Below are 23,419 nucleotides of genomic sequence, written 5' to 3'. Positions count from 1 at the left end.
AGGTGAGCACTGAACCTCGGGAATTGGGGACAGATCAGAAAATTTGTTGTGCAAATGATCTGGAATTATCAGATCAACCTCTAAGAAGAGGCCATATTCACTGTCATCAAAATCCTGAAGATCCTCAATATTGAAATCTTCGACCCATTCAAGCCCTGCATATGGCAATTTATCCATCATAGCATGACCATAGAGGTTGTTGGCATCTACATACAGTATATAATTTGATGGCCGTGCTGGATCATAATCAGGCATATGCTTGTTATTTGCTCTGGCATATCTCTGGGAACATTGCACCATCCCTCCTCTTATACATTTCTCCATAAACAGATACATATCTTGATCGTGGATCAGATCCAATTGCTTTTTGGTATTCAAAAACGTTGCGGCCCATGCTAGGCCCTGGGCACTGTAAAAATACATTGGATCCAGCTTATAATTTTGCATAGAAGATTTTCTGAATGCTTGCAATATATCAGCTAAGAGAGTGACATCAAGTTTCAAATATGCCATGTGATAATCACCAAATGTCTTGCATTTTAAATTGTTCCACATCAATTGAGCATGGTGATAATCTTCATCAGTGATTCCAGATCCTCTGATTTTGCTGTAAAACGCTTCTTGTGGTGGCAGAGAACACTCATCAAATTTAGAAAAATCTGTAACATAATCATATGGATATACACCCTTCCGCCTAATTAATTTCAGGTCCAGATTTGGAAACAATGCACGTGTGATTTTGAATTGATCATCAGATAATTGAGTGGCCAGTGTATCCAGGCTAGCTGATAAAAATCTGTAAGAATCAAGAAATCTTATGTGAATAGGAACACCATCAACTTTAATTATCTTGCTAATAGATATATATTTCTCATCATTTTCAGCTAAAATATTTAAATTCTGCTCCTCAAACCCCTCGTACCTGATCAGATGATGGAAATCATAATTGGATGCTCCATGGCAAAATATGGGGATAAATCTTGGTCTCTTGATCTTAATATTACAGCTATTACACAGGGCCATTAAGAATTTACCATCTGTATGAGAATGGTGATGTACCTTGATATTTGTATCTGAAAATTCACAATCACATACCGGGCATTTTTCTGCATTGTTGAAATCCTCAATCTGTTCCTCTGTTAAAGGCAACATAGGCTTTGATTTTAATAAGATGTTATATGCTATGTCACGGCACTCATTTTCTATTCTATGTGCAAATATTTTGATGGCATTTGGTCCCTTGTATGAATATTCTTTAATAACAACACCATCCTGTACAACCACATAACAAAAGCTGGAAGGTTCATGTTGCTGGTATGGTGTAATTGAAGATTCTTCTGGATCTGGATTGCAGGATGCAAGAGATTTGAGATTTGATTCAGAATCCCAGACAATATATGCTGGGTGTTCCAACAAGGCTTCAGACTTTTTGAATTTGCAATTTTCACTTGGATTAGGCATCACCATATGAACAGGTTTATGGTTGCCACAGTATTTCAGATGCTCAATTAACTTGTTTTTGGCAATTTCTGCATTCACTTCCCGAACCCCCTTCACCATTTTTTGACCATCAAATACAGTTAAGCATCTTCTGCACAACTTGAATATTGTATTGGATTTGTCTATTTGCTTTCTCACTAAAGCTTCAAGATTATGTATCAGAGTATAATGATGTGTGCCATCCCCTTCAATTAAGAGCAGATCAATCGGAATAGCAGATTCATCATCAAGTGTACTGATTCTGAGAGGTGCTATCGGGCAATTGCCAGTGGAACAAATAAATACATTAATAGATAATTGTTTGCCATTGATGTGCCTGGCCCTTTTTTCAAATTTATCAATATTCTGAACAGACATTGGATATTCCAAACCCTCCATTGCATCGTCAAAATCGTGCTCATGTTGTTTGTAATAAGTTATTCTCTGAGGATCCCTTGAAACTGGATACAAAGCAGCTAATATACACCACAAAAAGCATTTCGCGTCATTATTTTTTATATTGACCACGGCTCTTTTGTTTTTGATATTGGCAGGTAATGGCAGATATGTAGATCCTTGTAATGGGCTAAATTCAGAAATATTAACATATAACTTGTGCGATGAGCCGCATAGGCTCCATCCTGATTCTTTTGCCGCAAATTCAGAGTGTTTAATATTCAATTGATTTATCAAGCTGCTTATTATTGTGTCTGAATTTGCATTTGAATATACAGGTACAGTTTCTGTTAAGTGGGGATGTATAAATTTTGTGCCATTTGGCTTCTTATATTGTACAAACAATTTGAGGGAGAGCTTATAAGAGCCATTTTGTGCATTAAGAATTGCCTGCAGATTAGGATTTATACTGTTCAAGAAATTCTCAATGCCGCATCTTGGCTCCGATACAAACCGATAATCCCTAAGTTGGGTATTAAAACTGCTACGGATGGGTGCATGGCATGGTTGCTTTGCTGCTCTGGCATTAACAGGTACTTCGTGCCTTCTTTTCAGGCCAGATGTGGATGGTTGAGGGGGCAATGTTGATGACTGTACAGAGCAAGTATCTTTATGTTTATATGTGAAATATTCCATGTTATATTTTCTATTGCATTTGGGGCAAATTTTTGTGGGAGTTTTGTATTTGTCTGGATTACAAATTTTTTGATGCTTGGCCCAATTAGAGCTGGATATATTCTTATTGCACTGATTACAATATTTTTGATTCGGCATTTTTGTTGTTGTTTATTATATACAATTTCCTGGGTTTCAATTCAAAACTTTATACTGAATAAAAAATATCAGTTGGGTTCAGCTGTGTGATTTGTATGTGTGTATATGTGTGTATGTGTGTATACACTTAATATTTTTGGCTTTGGTATTTATATAAAATTTCCTGGGATTCAAATCTAATCTCTATGGATTAATATTAATAATATTAATCTTATGACAGGTTGTAAAGCCAATAGCCCACAAGTATAAAATCATTCACACCAACCTTCCGCAAATACCTGCACGGACATGCATGTCTTGAATAGCAATAACCTTGTTATGTATAACACGCTGGGACAAATATAAGCTTGACTCTAAATATGAGTGGATTACAACAAATATCAGATTTTATATTGTTCAATATGAATTTAAACCTGTAAGTATGAGAAGTACTGTATCAACACATCTGTTCTCCTCAGTCAGTCTCACAATACTGAATGATGCAATACTCGGGAATTTCTGTAAATACTGGCGCTGAGGAGAACATGCAAAGCAAAAATCAATACTACCGTCTCGGGAATTCCACACACTGACACAGAGGAGAAACATGCAAACACGAAGCGATTCTAGAGGTAGGCTCTGCATATTGCATTGTTTTAATATTAAATAAGCAAATTAAATGGTATCCAATTGAACTTAAACCTGAAGTAAATATGTATAGGTGGGTATGGATACAAGTTTATAGACAAACTGATGCAATTTTTGTAAATATGCTTGAGGGGGGTTTGATATTTTCCGAATTATAAAATTCTTGGGTTAGGCAGGTGCTACACTTAAACAAAAAACTTATATGAACATGTTGAGCAAGTTTTAAGTATAGCAAATCTGCTGGAGAGGGGTTCGTACTTTCTGAAAAATTCCCGAGGGCATTTTTTACAAAAATCTTGAATTATAAGAGCTCCACACTTGAGCAAAAACTCATATGGGCATGTTGAGCAAGTTTTAAGTATGGCCAAAGCTGCTGGAGAGGGGTTCGTACTTTCTCGCGCTCATCCTATTGTAAATACATCTACTAACGAGCCTCTGGTGTCTGGGCTCACACCCAGTGTATTCCTCTACGAGGCTTGTGTTGCGTCCTGTTCATGTGTGTTTGTTCTTTCAGCAACTTCATCCCTCACCTTCGCGTTTAGCCAAAAATTGGCAGAAATGTAAAGAAGTATAAAGCAAATGAAATATCCCCAATTCCTCTTGCTTATTTTCACGGCTAATTCAGTTTTTGATGATGATGATAACCATAATTGGCGAAGTTTATTGAATGGTCGACCCAAGATAATGATCTGAATTCAAGCCCAGGCAGAAGAATAGTTGTTACTTTGTGCGTGTATCCCTGCATCGCCTTCATCATTCATCATCGTAATCACAAGCGTAAAGAGGCAGAAAAGTATCGTAAAATAAAAGTACGAAACGAACAATCGCAACAATGATGATGATAATTAAATAATAAAACACATGCTCTTTTCGTAAATTATTAATATATTTATGAATTAATATCTGCCAAAGTGACCGAAAATTGTTAAATGCTTCTTCAGAACAGAAACAACACCAAACGATATATTTATTCGCTTTTCAATATAGTTTAGAATTACGCGAAAAAAACCCAAAAAAACACGTGCTTCGCCACCGAGCTGATTACTATGATTTTTTTAGTAAGCTGCAAGAAATATTATAACAATAGTGAAAATAGGATGAGAAGTGGAGAGGACCATGTTCTTGGATGCCACCGTGAGAACAGGAAGACAAACCCGAGGACCGAGAAGAAAGATGGGGCATTGTCCAGAAGGTCAACAACAGGTGTCGGCATTTAGATGGACGACAGGAACCAAATGAAGAACAAACCGTGGCGACCCGAGTTAAAGTTTGAATTTTATGTACATAGAAATTACGTCTGGCAGGAAGCGTTGTAAATTACTTGGCAGTTTACGCTTGCAAATAGCTATATAATTACTTCGGGCCCTCGGTCCTTTAATGTCGAGAGGGACCCCGCACCGAAAGCCTGTTGACTGTGGCACTCGCCGCTACACTTTAGCGCCGTCCGTGTTTGCCTTTTACCTTACTTTAACTGGGTTATCGTTGCAAGATGACCACTGAGTAGCTTGGCCTAGTAGTCAAGACGACAAAAGCTCTGGCGGCGCGATTGTGTTCGGCTCGCAACAGGATGTCTGCTCTCCCTAACCCATCGAGACAACAGCAGCATCTTTGATGTTCGAGGCTTGAAGCGTCGCTGCCCATAACAGGAACATCTTGAATTGCAAACATGACACGCTATTGTAAACTCGGGAAATCTCAATTATTCAATTTTGACAAGGATTTTCTATTAGCTTAAGTACTGTTAATCTATTCTCTTCTTCAAGCAAGCCGGGTTCGTTCAAGCGGTCATGCAAAGGTGGATATAGAGGAGTTTAAATAGCATGTGATCTGTACAGTGAAAAGATGCTTTCGGTCTGAAGAAAAATGAACTTGTTAAAGTAAGATGTTCTTGCCTATATATGTAGTGAATAGCAAAGTTGAGACTTGTGAAGAAAGAAAAGTTTGTTTCTAAATATTAATAGTAAGTGACTGTGCAAGGACGTATTTATGGGGGTGTCCAAGGGGTCCCTGACCCCCCCGAAAGATTTATCAAGTACTAAAATTACGTAATGAAAACATTAGCATTTGTTGCATAATCGATGGTTATTAACTTCCTCTGAACCTTTTAGAAGACAAGGATTATATTGGTATCACACGGCTTTGAATGGCATTACGAATAAGATTTATGTACACTACTACTCAAAATAATATGCATAAAATTTTAATCAGAAACTTACTTTTCTCCAACTACATGTATCATCATTTTTGTTATTCCATAAATATTCAATTATTCATCTATTTGACACTAATTTCATTGCCAGGGCACTTGTTTTTATGTAAATTATTCCGATCTTAACTACAGGTTAGCTACGTAATGAATATGCGCTGTTATATCTCTATTCTTATACAGTCTTTTTACCTATTCGTGTAATAATAATATAATATTAATTTATGTATTGCAATTAGTATTAATTTGATTTAGTATAATTATTTTAATTTAAACATTATTAATATTACTATTATTATTATTCCTGGGACACTCTGTTCGGATCCCCCCCGAAACATACTTCTAGATACATGCATGGTGGCTGGTTACTGAATATTTGTTTGAATTAGTACAAAGAAATGTTTGTTAACACGTACCATTATTTTTTTAATATTTATTATTATGGACGTGAAGTTTTCGTTTTATTTTCCCCTAAATTTCGATGTTCTTTTTTACTTCAATTTGGTGTCATTTTTCGCATTTTAGGGTAAAACTCGGTATTATTAATTTAAAATCGGTGTTAATTTTACATGCATTTTTACTGTTTCTTATATGCTTAAGATTTTCACATTGTTTTAGTTCTGGAAAATTGAGACAAATTTTAGTTTTAATGACAAAATAAATTATGGCTTACTTTTGTGAGAAATGACCAAAGTTCTTCCATTTGAAAAACTATTAACCACTAAATATGAAATGTTTAGTGAATGATAACACCGAAGTTCTTGAACACAAACGTACACATCGCATTTCCCTAACAATGACAAGATATCCCTCTGCGACCTCAAAGTTCCGTTTTGTGTACACACACATACAAGCCCCCCCCCCCCCGAGACACAAAAGTTCTCCTCCCTGAAAATTTTCCCGTTCCTACGAAATTTCCCTTCCTTCCCTTCTAGGAAGATCTCCCCGAGCGAATTCTATTTCAGGATGAGGTTAAACACTGTCAGTCATGTCTGCGTCAAACTGCAATAAATGAAGCGTGATAATTTCTTTTTGAACTATCACCAGCTAAACTACAAATGACAGAACTCATAGCGCTTCAGCTATTTCTTTTTCAACAAAAGAAGTGTTATCCACAGTTTATATTGCATATTTCGCGGTGTTTTTCTCGTTAAAGTGCAAAATTCGGTGTTATTCTTTAAAATTGCAAAATTCGCGTTATTTCCCGATTCCGAAACTTCCGCGAAAACTTGCCTCCTTTGCTTACTTATCGTTAAAACGAAATGTTCACGTCCCTATTTATTATTTATTAATAATCCTCAAGAGAGGCAGAAGATAAAACGATTATATTTACTTATGTGAGTTTCTACAGGGATAACAATATCGTACAGTTTTCGGTGAAATTATTATTTGGTTGGTATATCTTAGTGTGGTCGTTGGTGCCTTCCAACATATGATATGATCTGCATTAACATTTATGAAAAACCATCATATGTACATTTACAACATATGATACGATATTTATTGACATTTACGATCCAAGCCTTTAGTTTATGTATGTCATACAATGTTGGGAAATTGCCTTTGCAGCAACGTCCTTGATACAGAGATACTAATCACATCCATCATACGCAATAATAACAGACACATTGAGAAGCTATATGAATATGTCCATATGACTATCTTCCAATATTTAATACTCCCCCACCACCCGGCCTATGCCTGCGCTACCTTCTGTATCATCTTTTTGCGCTTCCCATTGAGTGCGCCGACCTTCGTGAGTGTCTCTTCATCAATTTCATCACATCTTTACTCATCCTCATCTTCGTGATTATCCAAAAGTGGCAGAAAAGCAAACCAAATCAAAACAATGAATCCGATTGAGTACAAACATGTCCACAGGACTCTGGTATCTCCTCCCCTTTAGTAAAGCTTGTCGCCCAGCAAGGCGTCCCGAACCGTAGTGATAACTACGGCTAGGATTTTTATGACCAAAAAATCACGAAAATATGCAAAATAAAATATGCTCTTATGACCTAAAACTGTTCAAAATATGCACTATAATTTAAAATTTTCCCTTATAATTGGACGGTTTCAAACATCAATATATATTTTTTATTAATTAAATTCGTGTTTTAAGTCCACTTTATGCACAGTAAGGCTAATCGGGACTGGTGGACCTACAGTTTAAAGTGGGATCCCTTTGTTACAAGTCGACGACTCAACCACTGCGCCATCGGGGAGGCCACAAACATTAATATCTAAATGCTGATATATTTTCACATACTATTTTTAGCCTGAGTTGCAATGCATAATGAATACTGTCTGCAAATTTTCAAATAAAAATTAAAACAATTTTGCAGCAGTCCGAAAAAAAAACTCGAGTGAATATGGGATTAAGAACGAATCCACTTCGAAAATGGCTATATTTCTTGAAAAAGCGAAAATATGCTGAATATAACCGAAAATCCATCGAAATATGCTCTATCACGTAAAAACGGTCAAATATGCCATTAAAAAGCACCTTAATTTAATTATTTTCTTCATAATATGAATGTCTATATGTTTAGGGAACATGTCACCCTCACTTACGAAAAAAATGTGCTAAGTCATGAAAATCCTATCCCTAGTGATAACATTTCAGTGCACTCGCGCTGTATGGTTTTGATACGTACAGCCAGCAGCTTGAAAATATGAGAAATAATGTACCTTAGATTTTTTGTATTTGTATTGTTGTTGTATTACCTTTGACTTTATCGCTGAGGTTGCGGATTGAATGTTTGTAATTGGTACAACCCGAAGCACCACTAAAACTACGTCGTCTTCTCTTCTTCCAGGTGAAGGTCAAACGGAATCGGAGACCAACAACGTGACGGAAGCTCCAGGGGCAGGTGGCGGAGGAACGGCGCCCACCCCGACCCCCAAGTCCAGGAAGAAGAGGGTCGGGAGAGGCGGTGGCGAGGTCGTCAACGGGCTCCGGGAGCGGATGTCCGCGGGGGACATCGAGGCCTCCCCGCGCATCAAGTCCGAAAGGTTCAGCCCGGAGATGACGGAAGGCTCCAGGAGCGGTTCCCCGGATTCCGCCCGGAATCGAACTCCGTCCTCCTTCCCCGGAACTCCCCCCGAGAGGGGGAGCCCCGCCGGCCAGCCCGCCCTGAAGCAGATGGAGCAGATGATGAACAGGAACTACAGCGACTTCATGAGGAGCCTGGCTGCCAAGTACAACAACAGCAACCCCAATGAGTGAGTGTTTATTTATATCCTTGGCCTCTACGCTCTTTGAGGCAGCTGCATGATGTTTTCTTTCCAAGTGAAGATCCCTACGCTACCATCTTCAACGACCTAGGCACACACAGAAAACTTAATGCATCATATCGATTGTTGCACCAGAACGCATCGATTGAAGCACCAAAGTGTGTTTTATGGCATCTGCTGAGAATCAGATCCAAATTTGATGCATTTTGTGCATTTTTGTACATCATACACCAAAGTGCATTTAAAAAAATCACTGATATAAATCAATTTAAATAAATAATTTATAGAATAATATACATAAGGATTTTGTAAGTATCAGAAACACTTTTAATGAAAGTACATTAATCTTGTAATCATTTACTGGTGTTTATTAGGCTCTAAGAAAAAAAAAAGGAAACAAAAGATATGTACTGATGGAGTGAAGCTCATACGAAAGAAAATGTAATATGTAAACTGTAAACACACTTAAAATTTTCTTGATTTAAAATTCAATATTTTTTATAGGCAAAAGTAGCAAACATTTTGTGAAAAAAATATAGAAATTACTAATCATGTTATACCGTAAATAGTGTCATTATTATTGAACTGCAAAAAAAATGTCAGCTGATACTTTGCGAACTATCATTAAAAAAATTGCAAAAATTGAGCTAGAAAGACTAAAAAATTCAAGTTACAATTATAGAGTACATCCAGAATGTTTTATTTTCACTGGAAGAAAAGTTACTGAGATTATGCATTATAGTTTCATTAACACACTCAAGAAACATTTCCACAGTTAGAAACAGAAAAATGTATATTTACATTTGTGTTAATCGAGCTGTTCAAATATTTTACAGGGGCGTTTACTAGAAAAATACTTTCTATAAGAAAAACAAATGTATATATGTATGGTGCCAGAAACCATGCAAGCAATTTTAAGCATGTTTTTTTTTTAAAAAAAAATATTTAAATCAAAAATCCGATTTAAATTTTAAAAAATCATCAAAAATGTATTTTTTTAAAATAATAATCAGGATTTTTATCTACCCTGCAGACTGCTGATATTTTACACATATTGAAGCGTTCACAAGAAACTTGTGGTAGGTTAGGTGGACATGTCAATAAAGATTTGGTCAAGTTTCCCGTGTTACTAGTTCGATAGCTCTTATTGTGTATTAGTTTGGGTTTTCTTACAATGTAAATATGTGTACTAAGTGTTTCTAAATTACGTGTAAATGTTATAAGATTTAATGGTCTAGATTAGAACCAATGTTCTAAACTACTAGGAACCGCAGGTCAACAGTTCAGTTTACTGACTGGTAACATGACACTTTCTTTAGTCAAATGAACATGATTTAACTAAAAGAGCAAATAATCAGTTCACATGAAAGACTCGAAAGCATTCGCGTGATGCCTCTCAGGGTATGGGGTCATATATCTCTGTTAGTTCGTCAAATAAAAATCAAAGTTAAGTTTGCACTAAGAAAAGGGAAGTCTATTTTACTTCTTTGCAAACTAAATACTTATATGCCTAACATATAATCCATGTCACTCAAAGAAATTAAACTTCTTATAATTCAACTTGGGTAAATTTCTCGTAAGGGACAAACGGATTTCATCAAATTTACAGGAGAAATTACGTACCGAATGCAGTTTCTTTATACTTCTGGAAGTTCGGGGAAGTGTTTTCCCGCATCGTTCATTGAATTTTGACGGTAAATCATCTATTTTTCGATATAAATGTGTGACCGATGCACGGAAGTTCTTGCATCCATTTACTTCCAGGTGGATGTAGCCTGTGTGTGATGACGCAATCCTGGTCAGTGTTTCCAAACATGTGTTTTTGTAACTGAAGAAGATACGTTTCCACAAATGGTTTGTGGGGCTATGTGTCAATGGTTCGTGGGCCTATGCGTCAATGGTTCGTGGGGCTATGCGTCAATGGTTCGTGGGGCTATGCGAGAATGGTGTGTGGGTCTACGCATATTTTTTTCGAAACCAATTTTTAACTATTGTAACCTATAGTGACCCTTCCTAACCTAACCTTACCGGAAATGGTTCGTGGGGCTATGTATGAATGGTTTGTGGGGCTATGCGTCAATGGTTTGTGGGCTACGTAGGTATTTGTGGGTGCAGTGGGGTGGAAATACTGCATGCTGAGTACGGTAGTGAAACTGTGATCGCCATTTTGCGTGTTACCGAAGGCAAAAAGAAAGGAAGAAAACTTACTCAATATGTCGCAAATAGAGCTTATTTCCGTGAAATAAGTGAAATGCCACCTTCAGCAATGTTTCTCAATGCAGAATACGTAAGTACGAATATTCAAATTAAATAAACTAGCAAATTTCAGCTGTTTGTCCTATACGAGAAATTTACCTTCAACTTGATCACTCTATTCCAAAACCGAGCCCGAACTTCTAAGTCAAGACAAAAGACACTCGTAATTGCCATTTTAACAGCCCTTACAAGATAAGTATATACAGGTTAGTCACTGTCCTGACATTATCAGTGATAGGTAAATTACAGAAATTAAGATTAAAGAACAATAAACATTTGCACAAGAGAAAAGATAATTAATAACAATAAATATTAACAATAAATATCAGTGCAATGGGAAAGGACGTGTCAAAGGTATTATACAAATATTGCATACCCAAAAAACCCAACCTCTCGAAATGAAGTCATAAATATGCCAATGAGTGGACTCCACACCCAAAGCAAAAAGTTTAATACGCACAGCGAGTCAGTCCACTTTACGCACAGATAAGGTTAATCGGAACTGGACCTACAGTTTAAAGTGGGATCCACACCATTACGTTTATTCGAAAATAATAATTTCCATTTAAAACGTAAACATAAAATCCGTGGCGTAATTTTCATTGGTAATCTCCACGACTGGTTTCTACGTTGATGCAGGATTTAGAAACAGTCGATTGGGCTCAGTCTTATACATCATTGGTTTGAAACCTCGTTAAGAAGGTGATTTTTTTAAAAAAATGTATTATTATTATTTTTTAACATCTTGACGTGCAACTGTTCAAAGCGTGAACGCTTATACGCTAGAATGAACCTGATTAATTCACAGTAGTTGAATTTAATCGGATTTAATTAACTGTAAGGCGTTTTATAAAGCAGGTTTTGCACCAATACAACATGAAGGGACAGTCAGAATGAACATACGCATGACCTGGTCGGGACTTCAATTCTCTTTATATCTTCAACGCAATCTTTCAAGTAATGAAATTTGTGTTTAGCAATAATAAAATGAAACGTCAAATATATATAAAACAGATAGTTTACATTTTCTTTACGAGAACTTCTAATAACAGTGTATTTAAAGTTTACAATACACTACCGTTAAAATTGAAGTCTGTCAATTTACATAGACGACACAACTTTTAAAAATTTTAAATTTGAATATTTTATCGTGCATAAAGATAGGTGATCATAAATTGCATATTATATATATATATATATATAATTTTGAAAACTGCGAATCATTTGTTCTTCAGATGGAATGGTAGAATATAACCTTATTCCTGTATTTTTTCACTCAATGTTTTCAATCCAATGCATTTCTACACTGATTCTGTTCGAATACTAACTAAATGAACTTTATTTCTGTTCTTAACAATACTCGTAAGAGTAACAAACTTTTGGGTTTCATGTACATGTAAATGAACGATGTCAATTTCCAGGGGGGTTCCATCGACCCGTTCGACTCCCCCTCCCGACGCCCATGGTCTTAGACCATTATTTCTCCAGTCGACTTTTTACAGTGTATCTGTATGTATTGGAGCCATGGTAGTGTAATCTGTAGGGCACCTGACTGCCACACGGGAGACCAAGTTTCAATCTCCCAGAGTGGGTCATCTAAGGTTGGAATTTTTCCGGCCTTGTCCCTGCATACAAGGGGCTGTGGTGTTCACCCAGCCTCAAATATATCTAAATGGATAGCTGGGAGTAACCCTGGGGGTAAAGGCAACCCGAGCGTGGTGCTGATCACATCACCTCCAAAATGACCGAGCTCGATAATGTGTGGGACCCTAGGCGCACATCCCATAATCGTGGCATGGTGCAATAGCTATGCACGAGAGATCCTTACCATACCTTACCTGTATTTGCACAGAGAAAGAAGTTTGTTTGGAATAGCTTCTGGCAACCAAACAATCGTTTAAATCTGCGACAAACAAATGATTATTCACCAGAACAAAATTATTTTAGTAATCGTTCACATTTGTTTAGAGTTAGCAAAAATGTAGTCAAAATTACCAAATTTACTAAAGGCTACCAATTATTTTTTTTTGTTTATACCTACCAGAAACCGCTAATTCAAATATTTTTTCTGTATACATATGTGAATAATAATTGTATAAATATTATGTTATTAAAGTACACTGTTTCGTTTCTTTTTTACAGCTACTTCAGCACTCCGTCCAGAAACGGTTTCCTCGGCGGTTTGGACAGTCGGTTCCCTTTCAAGACGGCGACGCCGCTCCTGGGCCTGGCGCCGCTCGCTGCAACGTCCGCGGCGGCCGCAGTGGCCACGGCGACCTCCACGTCCTCGACGGCGAAAGACGGCGGCGACGCCAAGAAGAACGACCTCCACCAGCAGCAGTCGCCTCTGCTCGCCGGGGCGGCCAACTTCAACGCCCTCAACAGCTTCCCCCTGATAGACATGAGCTCGACGCAGGCCCTCATCAACATGGTGAGGTCCGCCAGTGCCCAAAGTGCCTCGCAGTTGGAAACGTATCTGAAGGGCGCCATCAAGAGGCCCTCCGAAGCGTCGACGAGCCCTTTGGACCTTTCCTCCTCGGTGAGCAAGAAGCTGAGGACGGACACCAAGTGCTTCCTAAGTTCCGGTGGTAGCGTGTACGGTGCTTTCAGGCAGGGCGACCTGTCGGTGACTCCAACGACGGACGTCCTCAAGAAGGAGAGGAAGAGTGTGTCTCCGAGACCGAAGACCGCCGCGAGTGCGACGGTCAACAGTGCGGGCAGTGCGAGTAGCAGCAGCAGCGGCGGCAGTGGAAGTCTTCTCGGTGCACACACACCCTGCCTCTCCTTGTGCACGGACAAGCCATGCTCTTCGGAAAACCAAACGGTGTCTCATTGGACGGTGGACGATGTGTGTCAGTTCGTGTCTTCCATAGATATCTGCGCCGAATATGCCGAGGTAAGTGCACTTTCCATTGTTTTATGTGGTGTCTTACCTGTCATCCTTTTCACAGACGTACAATGAATGTGACCTCCTACATCGAGAGGAACCTTCTTACGTCTCTCTATTCAGTGATCATGACGGTGATCATTGATCACAGAGAATCTTTCAGTTATCATACAGAACATATCATACAGTTAATGATGTTATCTTTCTGTAATTATAGAGAATCCTTCATTGATCGTAGAGGATCATTTAACGATGATAAATAATCTTTCCGTGATCGTAGATGATCTCTCAGTGACCATAGAGAATCTTTCAGTTATCATAGAGAGCTGTTAATAACGATACATCTTTCTGTAATTTAAAGTTATCTTTCTGTAGATTATCAATGATGATAGGACTTTTCAGTAATTACAAGTTACCTTTCTGTAATCATAAAAATCATCTAATTATATACCAGGATATTTCACTGGTGATAGCGAACCTTTCAGTGACTGGAGAGAAGCTTTCACTGATCTATAGGAATTTTCAGTGATTGCAGAGGATCTTTCTGTGATCGTAGAGGATATTACAGTGTTCGTAGAGGATATTGCAGTGATCATATTGATCACATAGAATGTTTCGGTGAGTATACAGTATATTTCGGTGGAATTTTTCAGTAACCATAGAAGTTCTTTGAATAGTTACAGAGGATTTCCAAGCGCCTAGAGGAACTTTAAGAGCTCATACGTGATATTTCAATGATTGTGAATGTTCCAGCCGTAAGAGATCGGTAATGAATAATTACACACTGCGTCCAGTTTATATAAATTTTACAAAAACGTATTTTCACCAAAGAAAAATAATTCCAAATCCAATCAATAACCACTGTATTCCAAGAGAGTTCAAAATGACAGAGGAAATCTGATATCTTGTTACGAAAGCTGCCCAGCGTGGGTATTAGCTATATACGATATTCTTGTTATAATTTATGTCCGTGAGCAACAAAGAAGGAGCGAGTGGACATGTAGAAGGTAGCGACCAACAACACCCATTCATCTTCCACAACTTTTATTTTGAATTCGTTTTCTGTACCGCCGGGAAAGTGGAACAAGAGGAGGCCATTGTGGCTGGAAGGCCTTGATAGGGTGTGGAAATTTATGGGTTCGAAGCACTTGTTCTTATTTCTTTTCTGCAGCAGGAGGTGAAAATCCATTGTGAGGCAAATGCTTGTGGTCTAGTCACATGTCTCAGGCATGCATTGGCCACCGCATGATTATAATGTGATTGTGGTGGTATGTTGACATTGTAACAGCGTGATCTTGGAGCGGAACAACAACAACAATAGTACTAGTACGCACCTATTAAAATGTCAAGATAAAGTTGGATCTCTGAAGATCATTGGTTTGGTCCAAATGTTTGCCTGTTGCAAGACTTACGGAAGTTCAGACCGAAGTTATAAGCGACACGTGCACCTTCAGTCTAAGGGATATTTCACATCGAAGCGACACGCGACACATGTCGCTTCGGAACGAGCTAACCAACAACAGTGTTTCACACCGCAGCGGTATGATAAGCTGCACAAGTCTGCGTTCGGTTGGTGAAAGTCGCTTGTCACTTCGGTGTGACATCGCCCTAAGATCAAGCATTTACTGCGCATGCGACACGATGCATGGTATATTAAGAAAACTACTGCAATCTATATGTGCAGCTTGTCGCGTCGCTTCGGTTCCGATAGTTGCATTTTTTACTGAGACTCCCTTTCTTGTCGCTTGTTCCTTTTGAAATGAAAATTCCCTCAAGACTCGGCCTAATTTTGAAAATTAGTTAGTAACACGGCACTGAAATAAATCCTATAAATTCTCCAGCATAAACACTCTTACTCAGTGTCGACGAAAAATAGGATTTATTTGCAATTTGTCTCCACTGTTGGAAACAAGCCAATGCCAGGCGCAAGTTGGATGGGAAGTGCGGCAAAGCGAAACTCTTTGCTCCCAAGGGTCCCCCACGTGTCTTCAGAAACAGGTAACATATGTGACGAAACTGACTAGTTCTGGGGAGAGAGAGAGAGAGAGAGAGAGAGAAGACGGTGGGTGCATGAGATTAACACTAAAAGAAGATGAATTACGGATAATCGTTACCTGTTTCCAGATCATCTGAGAGGGGGGGGGGGGGCAGTAAATTCACAAAACACACTCGTCAAGAATTATGAAGTTCTTGCCTAGACAAGTCGTGAAATAGAACTGACCAATGCAAAGCATTTTCGTCTCCAGAAGCCTCGAGACTTCTTGAGCGGGAACTGTTTTATGCGGCTCCATTTCTTCCCCGCGCTTCATCTTCTCAACTTACGCTTCTGCCGCGACTGTCGCTTTGGCGCTTCCGCTCCATCGGGAGCCCAGCTATTTCCTAGATATTTGCAATAGTCCAATAGGCTTATGAAGCCACGAATCTATTGGCAGTATATAGACGAAAGCAACCACACGGAAATTCACGTGAAGGCTCTAGAAGGAATTCTAGGTCGATGTAATTTTGAGAATTTGGAATATCGTGGTGGTCTTTTGAAAGGAGAGGGAAGTTCGGAAACGGATTGGCTAGCGTCCGTCAATGGTCCAGCCGAGCCTTAAGGGGATCGAAATTAAAGTTGCTCCATTCTTAACTGTGTGTTTGTTAATCAATTAATCAGCGTCGTTTTTTGTGTATTATTAGATTGCATGCGGAGGTTACATATGTTGGAGTTAGCGACGCGTGGCTTTCCGCATAGTATTTTCGGCTCAGCACCATCTTTGTTGCTCTGGTTAGCTTAAACTGGAACTAAACGACGTTTAAATCTCACATTAAATCCAGGAGCACAGTTCGCACGGCAACCGCAATCTCTCTCTCGCGGCGTGGTGCACCCTCCTTAAAGACTAATTTATATACTTTCCCCCGTAACATCCCGAGCAATATATCCGCATGCGAGCAACGTTCTCCGGCAATAACCCTAACTGTCATCGTAATGTTTCCGCGCCATGGAAAGTAATCGTTGCTCTTCGGCGCCCGGGGGCTCTTGCTCCCTCTTGTATAACTCAGTGTCGCAGCAGCACCACTTAAACGCCGTTTAAAGAGTGGCTGGAACCAATGAAGAGATCGCGTGCTCCGAATGGCAAAAAGGGGGACCAGTCCTGCCCCGTTCAATAATATATTCCTCTTGGCGGAGTTAAAACTTTAAGCACCGTCTCCACCCAGGATCCTTTGATGTCTTGTATGAGGATTATTAATACCTCAGGGGGCCCCTGGCGACTACTGGCGGCGATGGGAAACCCCGGTTCGTGCAGAAGTTGCAAAAATGGCTGTGATTACGGCTGCATATTTGACTTGCCTTTCAACCTTTCCCCCCAACCTCATGTCATAGTAAATATCACGGTAAAGCACACACAGTCGTTCTGTAAAATAAAGGAACCATTCTTTTCGTTACAGGAGACCAGATGAATTTGTCCAGCACCTATATATGAGGCTGTTTCTTTTTTCATTATTATTATCCATTTTCTATTTTTACAAAAATGAAGCATTTTCTTAGTAAAACAACCCTGTTATCAGTGACCCATCGTTCTTCCTATGCTAGGCCAAATGTAGCTAACTCTTTTATAATGAGCCTCCCCGATGGCGCAGTGGTAGCGTCGTCGCCTTGTAATCAAGGGGTCCCGGTTTGGATACCAGGTGGAAGCACATAGCCTAGTGGTTCGGATCCCACTTTAAACTGTAGGTCCAGTCCCGATTAGCCTTCCTGTGCATAAACTGGAATTAAACAAACTCAAACAAACAAACCCTTTAATAATAGATAAGGCATAACTTAAATCATGTGGCATCATTTCACTAAGTAGCTGAAATCCAGTTTTCGCCACATCATGTGGCTTCTTCAGGAGTTAAGACAAGAATGGTCAAAGCGTATATCACATAAGTCGCCAGCCTAACATGAAGTAGGAAGCAGTGACAGGGCTCTCAACATGTATTTTGCCTTCTACGTATTTTGAAACTCTTTAACTCAACTTATCGTAATATCTGTAGAAGTATGAGCGAAAAAATGCAGGCTCGACCAGAACTCGAACCCGGTGATTTTTCGCTAGCGCTGTTTTACCTGTTGGAGTTGTCTGCAAGTGCTACCGCAACGGGATATGTTGCATTGGAAACACTGTAGACGTCGACGTTGCACGTAGCACGTGCCTGGATGGAGGAACCAGGCAACGTCGACGTCTACAGTGTTTCAAAGGCAACAGATCCCGTTGCGGTAGCACTTGCAGAGACCATTCCACGCAGCGCTAGCGAAAAATGAGGCGAGGCCAGCGCCAGGGCGGCTCGGCAGCTCAGTGGTTGTCAGCCTCCGTGGCGGAGTTAGTGGTTAGCGCAGCGCGCTACAGAGCCAGAGGTCCCGGGTTCGAATCCCGGCTAGGACACGGGTGTTTGTGTTTCTCCTTTATGAGGAAACCGAGAATTAAGTAAAAATTGATATGTGAAAGTTGAGTACAAGATGAATGACGGGGAATACTACCGCGTAGGGGCATTCTTAAAAAAAAGTAATGAACTTTGACTATTCTTGTCTCAACGCCTGAAGAAGTGGCATAAGCTTGAGTAACTAAAACAAGAAAATACATACCTAAACTGGATTTTAGCTCTTTTAGAATAGTTTGTATATACGTATATGTTTTCGCAACCTCAATTTGACATGTGTATCTTCATTAATACAGAGATAATCTTTATGGGCACAGAAGCTATCGCTATTACTTGAAGCTATTACTACTTGAACGTATTAACACTTGTAGTCTCATATGGTGACGTATCCAAAGTGGAATTGAATGATACATTCCCCTTTTGTCCGCCTCCCCGCCCTCTGATAGCGTAGCACGCAGAATCGGTGCCCAAGCGCATGAAGGAGTCGATTAGTTGATTAATTTGGTTTATTTTACTTTGCTTTTCTGTCACTTTTTGCTAATCGCGAAGATGAGGATGAGTGATGATATGGATGAACACTCCCAATGAACATCCATGCCCAGGTCGGAATTCGAACACTGGACCCCTGCTGTCAAGTGTAAGCTTTCGATAAATGTCGACACCTAAGTTCCGGGATTCGAGTCCCGGCATGGGTGTTATTTGTGAGTGTCCAGTCATCAATTTTATACCACCCGTTCTCATCGCCGCAACAGCCAAAAGCAGCAGAAAAGTGACGCTAAATAACAATATTACGTGATAGCGTAGTGGTTAAATTTTACCTTGAAATCAAGGGACTCTGCTGTTGTGTTGTAACGACATCTACCACCGAGGTTTTTGAGGCATTGCCCTTGATACTTGGCTTACCAACGAGTTGACTTCTAAAGAAATGGAAAGCTTTTCCACAAGTTGGAGAAATCCTACTCGATCCCTGCTGTTCAAAAGAACCAGCGAGTTTGATTTCGCCGTTTTCCCCCTCAGACAATCATTACGCTTTATTTGCATTGTAAAAAGCCCGAGAGAACTAATACCGCTTGGAGTTAAGTGCACTCCAGCATAGATTAATATTTCATCTTGTAAACAAGCTTACTGCCTGGAAGACTTTCGCTGCGCTCGCTTCCTGTGGGCTCCGTGACGAAGAGAGACCAACCTTTGCATACAATCTCGGTTCCAAGTGTTAGTCTTTGTATGCCTCGGTGACAGTGAGACGCTGTGCAACCTGCGCCATTCCAAGAACCACTCAAAAGAAGTTTTGGGAGTGGATGGCCCACAACCGCCTTGCCTTCTTTAAATTACACAAAGGCGAATAAATAGGAATTACACGCCTGAAGATTAATTGCGACAAGTTGGTATCGTCATCTTTGGTCTCCTGGCGAATCCAAGAGTAAAATTCTCGCCGGGCAAAGTTCTAGGTTCGAGTCCCTGGTTGTCTTATTGTATTCTTTATTTTATTAATTTCATGTCGTCATTATTCATGCACATTGTCGCGTTAACCTGTGGTCAGCGCATCGAGTCCCGTCGCCCATCTGGCTTTCGAGACCGGAGCCCGCGACTTCTTCTTTTCAACACCTTAATTTTGGAAGCCCCACACGGAATCGAACCCAGGACTTGTTTATGCACTAAAACAGTAATAATATCAGGATAGTGACCATAATTTATCTTTGGAATACACACCTTAACACACAACAGCCCGTGGGGACCAGGGCCTAACTAGCGCTTGCCAGCCTTATTCTCACCTGCCGAGGTGGGAGATCATGCAACCAGTTACGGGGCGGCGTGTGGTCAGCACGACGAACCGCCAGTCGTTTTTATAGGTTTCTACGACCGGGTTACGCTAATCATTCGTAGGTCCCCAATTTCCTTACGATGGCCACCGGTCCAATACACAGGCCGAAATCTCAGGAGAAAAGTTGTTATGCTTCTCCCAGGAGACCCGAACCTGCACGCAGAGGTAACGTGCAGACTACTGGCACGTAAATACCGCGCGTTTCCCTGTAGTGGACGTTACACCATTTCATTTCAATAGAAGCAGACAACTGAAGTTAAAGGCGTTAAGGTTTAGACCGAACGGCCACGGACCTTAATATACGTATAAGAAGGTTAAAAAAATGACACGTTAATCACTTGACAAAATATACAGATATTGATGGAAACTGCATGACGTCTTGAAAAATATACTCTTCAGTTATGACGGTATAAGGCGCTAATTGCGATGGTGAAGGAGGTCCTTGCGGGCCGTGGCATCAAAGGAGAGAGTACAGAAGCCGTTGTCCTTACGTCGGCGTGTCACGTATGAGGGATTAACACGCTCCATTTTTATAATTTTTACCTGTTCGGGACCTGTACTTGTTTGTCTCAAGCACCGCAGAAGAAACTCTCAGATGGAGCGGTAATGAGTACAAAGTGTGGGCGGCTAATGTAACCAGCTCTGCATGTTTTTACTTTTTTCCACTGTTACTTTCAAAACAAGGTAATGCGCCGTTGTATGGGAGTGGATGGAAAATCTCACGCTAATCTACCTGTCAAGTCTATCTTAACACTTGATGTAACCATCTTGATTCCATCAGGGTTTTTTTTTTTCGTTCGGGCTCACGAGTTTTGACTACGGTGCACGTCCAAATTTAGGCGCCTTGATGTGTGATGGAAGGCAGAAATCGTGCGGGAGAGGGTGGTTGCAGGAATTGGAGCACCGAGAAAGTGTAGGTGCTAATGATTGATCGTGAGATCGAGAAGCGGAGGCTGCCCCCATGCGGCAGCACGCAGGAGCAGGTTGGCGCGCGGGGCCAAAGGATGCGGAGTTTTAAAGCAGTGGTACCATCCCTTGCATAATGGCGCTAAACTTATCATAATTTGAGCTTCCTTGGCTTCCAGGTTGTGGCTCGAGAGGCTTCGCCCAATCAACGCGCGAGAGGGGAAGTGAGCGCGTGGAGGAGAAAAAGCGATCTTCCACAGATTCCCGAGACAGAGTGTACACCGTGTGTTTGGCATAATGCAAATCTGGCCTAATCTGAAAACGCTTCTCTGCGGTATTGAAGTTGTATTGAAACCAAGGGGTTTGAGATAATAAGAATTAATTATCTCCAAACCTTATTTCTACTTCTCCAGCACACATGTTGCAACCAAAGAATGTATGCCGACCCAGGGACAAGCTTTCCCCGCCACATTCGAGTCAATCCTTTTCTTTTCATCCCTGGTTTTTTCTCAATTTAGTTTGCGATGCGAGCAACATTTTATGGCATGAAATCTGCACAAATTTTTTGTTCACAAATGAACCAGTGTGTTTCTGTTCGTCGTGTCAGAGAGAATATTTCAAGTCTATTGCTGGACCACTGTAAAACCTTGCACTACATAACTATAGTAAATAATTAGTAACGCGTAGATCAAAACTAGATGTAACCATTGAATTCAGAATTACAGCCATCCGAAAACATAACAATTTTGCATAATTTCTCACAGTTGCGGAATGGTTAGACCCCAGGGGTGCCGGATTCGAATCCCGGTCTGGGCATTGGTGCTTGTGAGTGCCCATTCATCAATTTCATCAATCATCACTCATCCCTTTCTTCGCAATTAACCAAAAGTGGCAGAAAAGCGAAGTTAAATAAACCAAATCAATAATTTCACGATTTTTACAGCGCTTTTCGTTATCTCGAGGTTGGCAACGCTGGTTCGAAGGAGGCCGCCGAGGGCACTGGAGTAAAGTGAAAGTGGTGGTGCAGTTTCGTAATTCATTTTTCGCTCCTTCTCTCTCTCTTTTCGGGATCATCTTCATTCCGCTTTGTCGGATCACGACCGTGCACGCGCGCTTTCGCAGTCCCAGAGAGTGGCACAACGTGAACGGGCGAACCCAGCACGTTGAGCGAATCGCTCCACCATGACCTCTCGGTTCTATCCCCCCACCCGCACATCTCCCTTGCAACACATACTCACGCATGTAACTCGTGCACTTTCTCTGCTGATCCCGGTCTCCTTCGGAAAACCATCATATTAGCATGCCAGTCACTTGCTAAACACTTCTTTGGGAATGGAATGAAGGAACGCTGTTATGACGTTTGTTCTGAATGTACTGCACGATCTACAGTAATTGTATCGCGTCTGTATTATTTATAGTTCCTAATTTAATAGAGACTCACCTAACCTAACCTAACCTAGTGTTGATACTGTATTGTTTTTGGTAGAGGAAGGTTGAATCTTGGACATCCTCCGTGGCGGAGTGATTAGCGCAAGAGTCCCTGGTTGGTGCTCTTTGTGAGTGTCCCTTCATAAATTTCATCGCATCTTTACTCCTCCTCATCGTCGCTAAAATTTGAAGAAAAGCGATGTTCAATAACGAAATCAACGGGTCGCCAGAACTACCCCGAAAGGGATTAAGCGCGAAAGTGAAATTTTCGCTGTTAATCCGTTTCGCGGTTGTTCCTTTCACGCTTGTTTCTTCGCATTTATTCCGTTCGCGCTTAATCTTTTCGCTTTTATTCCTTTCGCGCTTAATCTTTTCGCTTTTATTCCTTTCGCGCTTAATCCGTTTCGCGGTTGTTACTTTCGCGCTTATTCCAGTTTTCAATTTTGGTTTCGCGATTAATCCATTTCGCGGTTGTTCCTTTCGCGCTTATTCCGGTGTTAAATTTTTGTTTCGCGGTTAATCCCTTTCTCGGTTATTCCGGTGTTAAATTTGGGTTTCGCGTTTATTCTGGTGTTCAATTTTGGTTTCGCGCTTGATCTGTATCGCGTTTGTTTCTTTCGCGGTTGATCTGGTGTTCTGTTTTGGTTTCGCGCTTAATCCGTTTCGCGGTTGTTCCTTTCGTTCTTATTCCGGTTTTGATTTTTCGTTTCGCGCTTATTCCGTTTCGCGGTTGTTCCTTTCGCGCTTATTGCATTTCGCGCTTATTCCTTCACCTTTATTTCGTTTCGCGGTTAAACTTTTCGCGCTTGTTCATTCGCGTTTATTCCGTTCGCGCTTGTTCCGTTTCGCGGTTGTGCTCTTTCGCGCTTAATCCCTTATTTCACCGCCCCAAATCAACCAATCGACGGTTTAGTCTCAGCAGTGTTTATGAGACATCATCCGTATA

General features: G+C 40.4%; 1 protein-coding gene across 3 annotated transcripts in view; it reads left to right on the top strand.

Moving 5' to 3' along the window:
- Samuel (SAM-motif ubiquitously expressed punctatedly localized protein) overlaps window positions 1-23,419 on the top strand; it is a 683,747-nt gene that overhangs the window by 570,136 nt on the left and 90,192 nt on the right. For all 3 annotated transcript variants that reach the window (XM_083120258.1, XM_083120259.1, XM_083120260.1), the window contains 2 exons: window positions 8,359-8,764; window positions 13,175-13,928. In XM_083120258.1, the coding sequence (XP_082976384.1) occupies window positions 8,359-8,764; window positions 13,175-13,928 (1,160 nt within the window). The remainder of the gene's footprint in view (window positions 1-8,358; window positions 8,765-13,174; window positions 13,929-23,419) is intronic.

The sequence above is a fragment of the Lepisma saccharinum genome, chromosome 4, assembly GCF_977018435.1.
Source record: "Lepisma saccharinum chromosome 4, izLepSacc3.1, whole genome shotgun sequence".
In the NCBI taxonomy this organism is placed as follows: domain Eukaryota; kingdom Metazoa; phylum Arthropoda; class Insecta; order Zygentoma; family Lepismatidae; genus Lepisma; species Lepisma saccharinum.
This window is presented reverse-complemented; position numbering and strand designations above follow the sequence as displayed.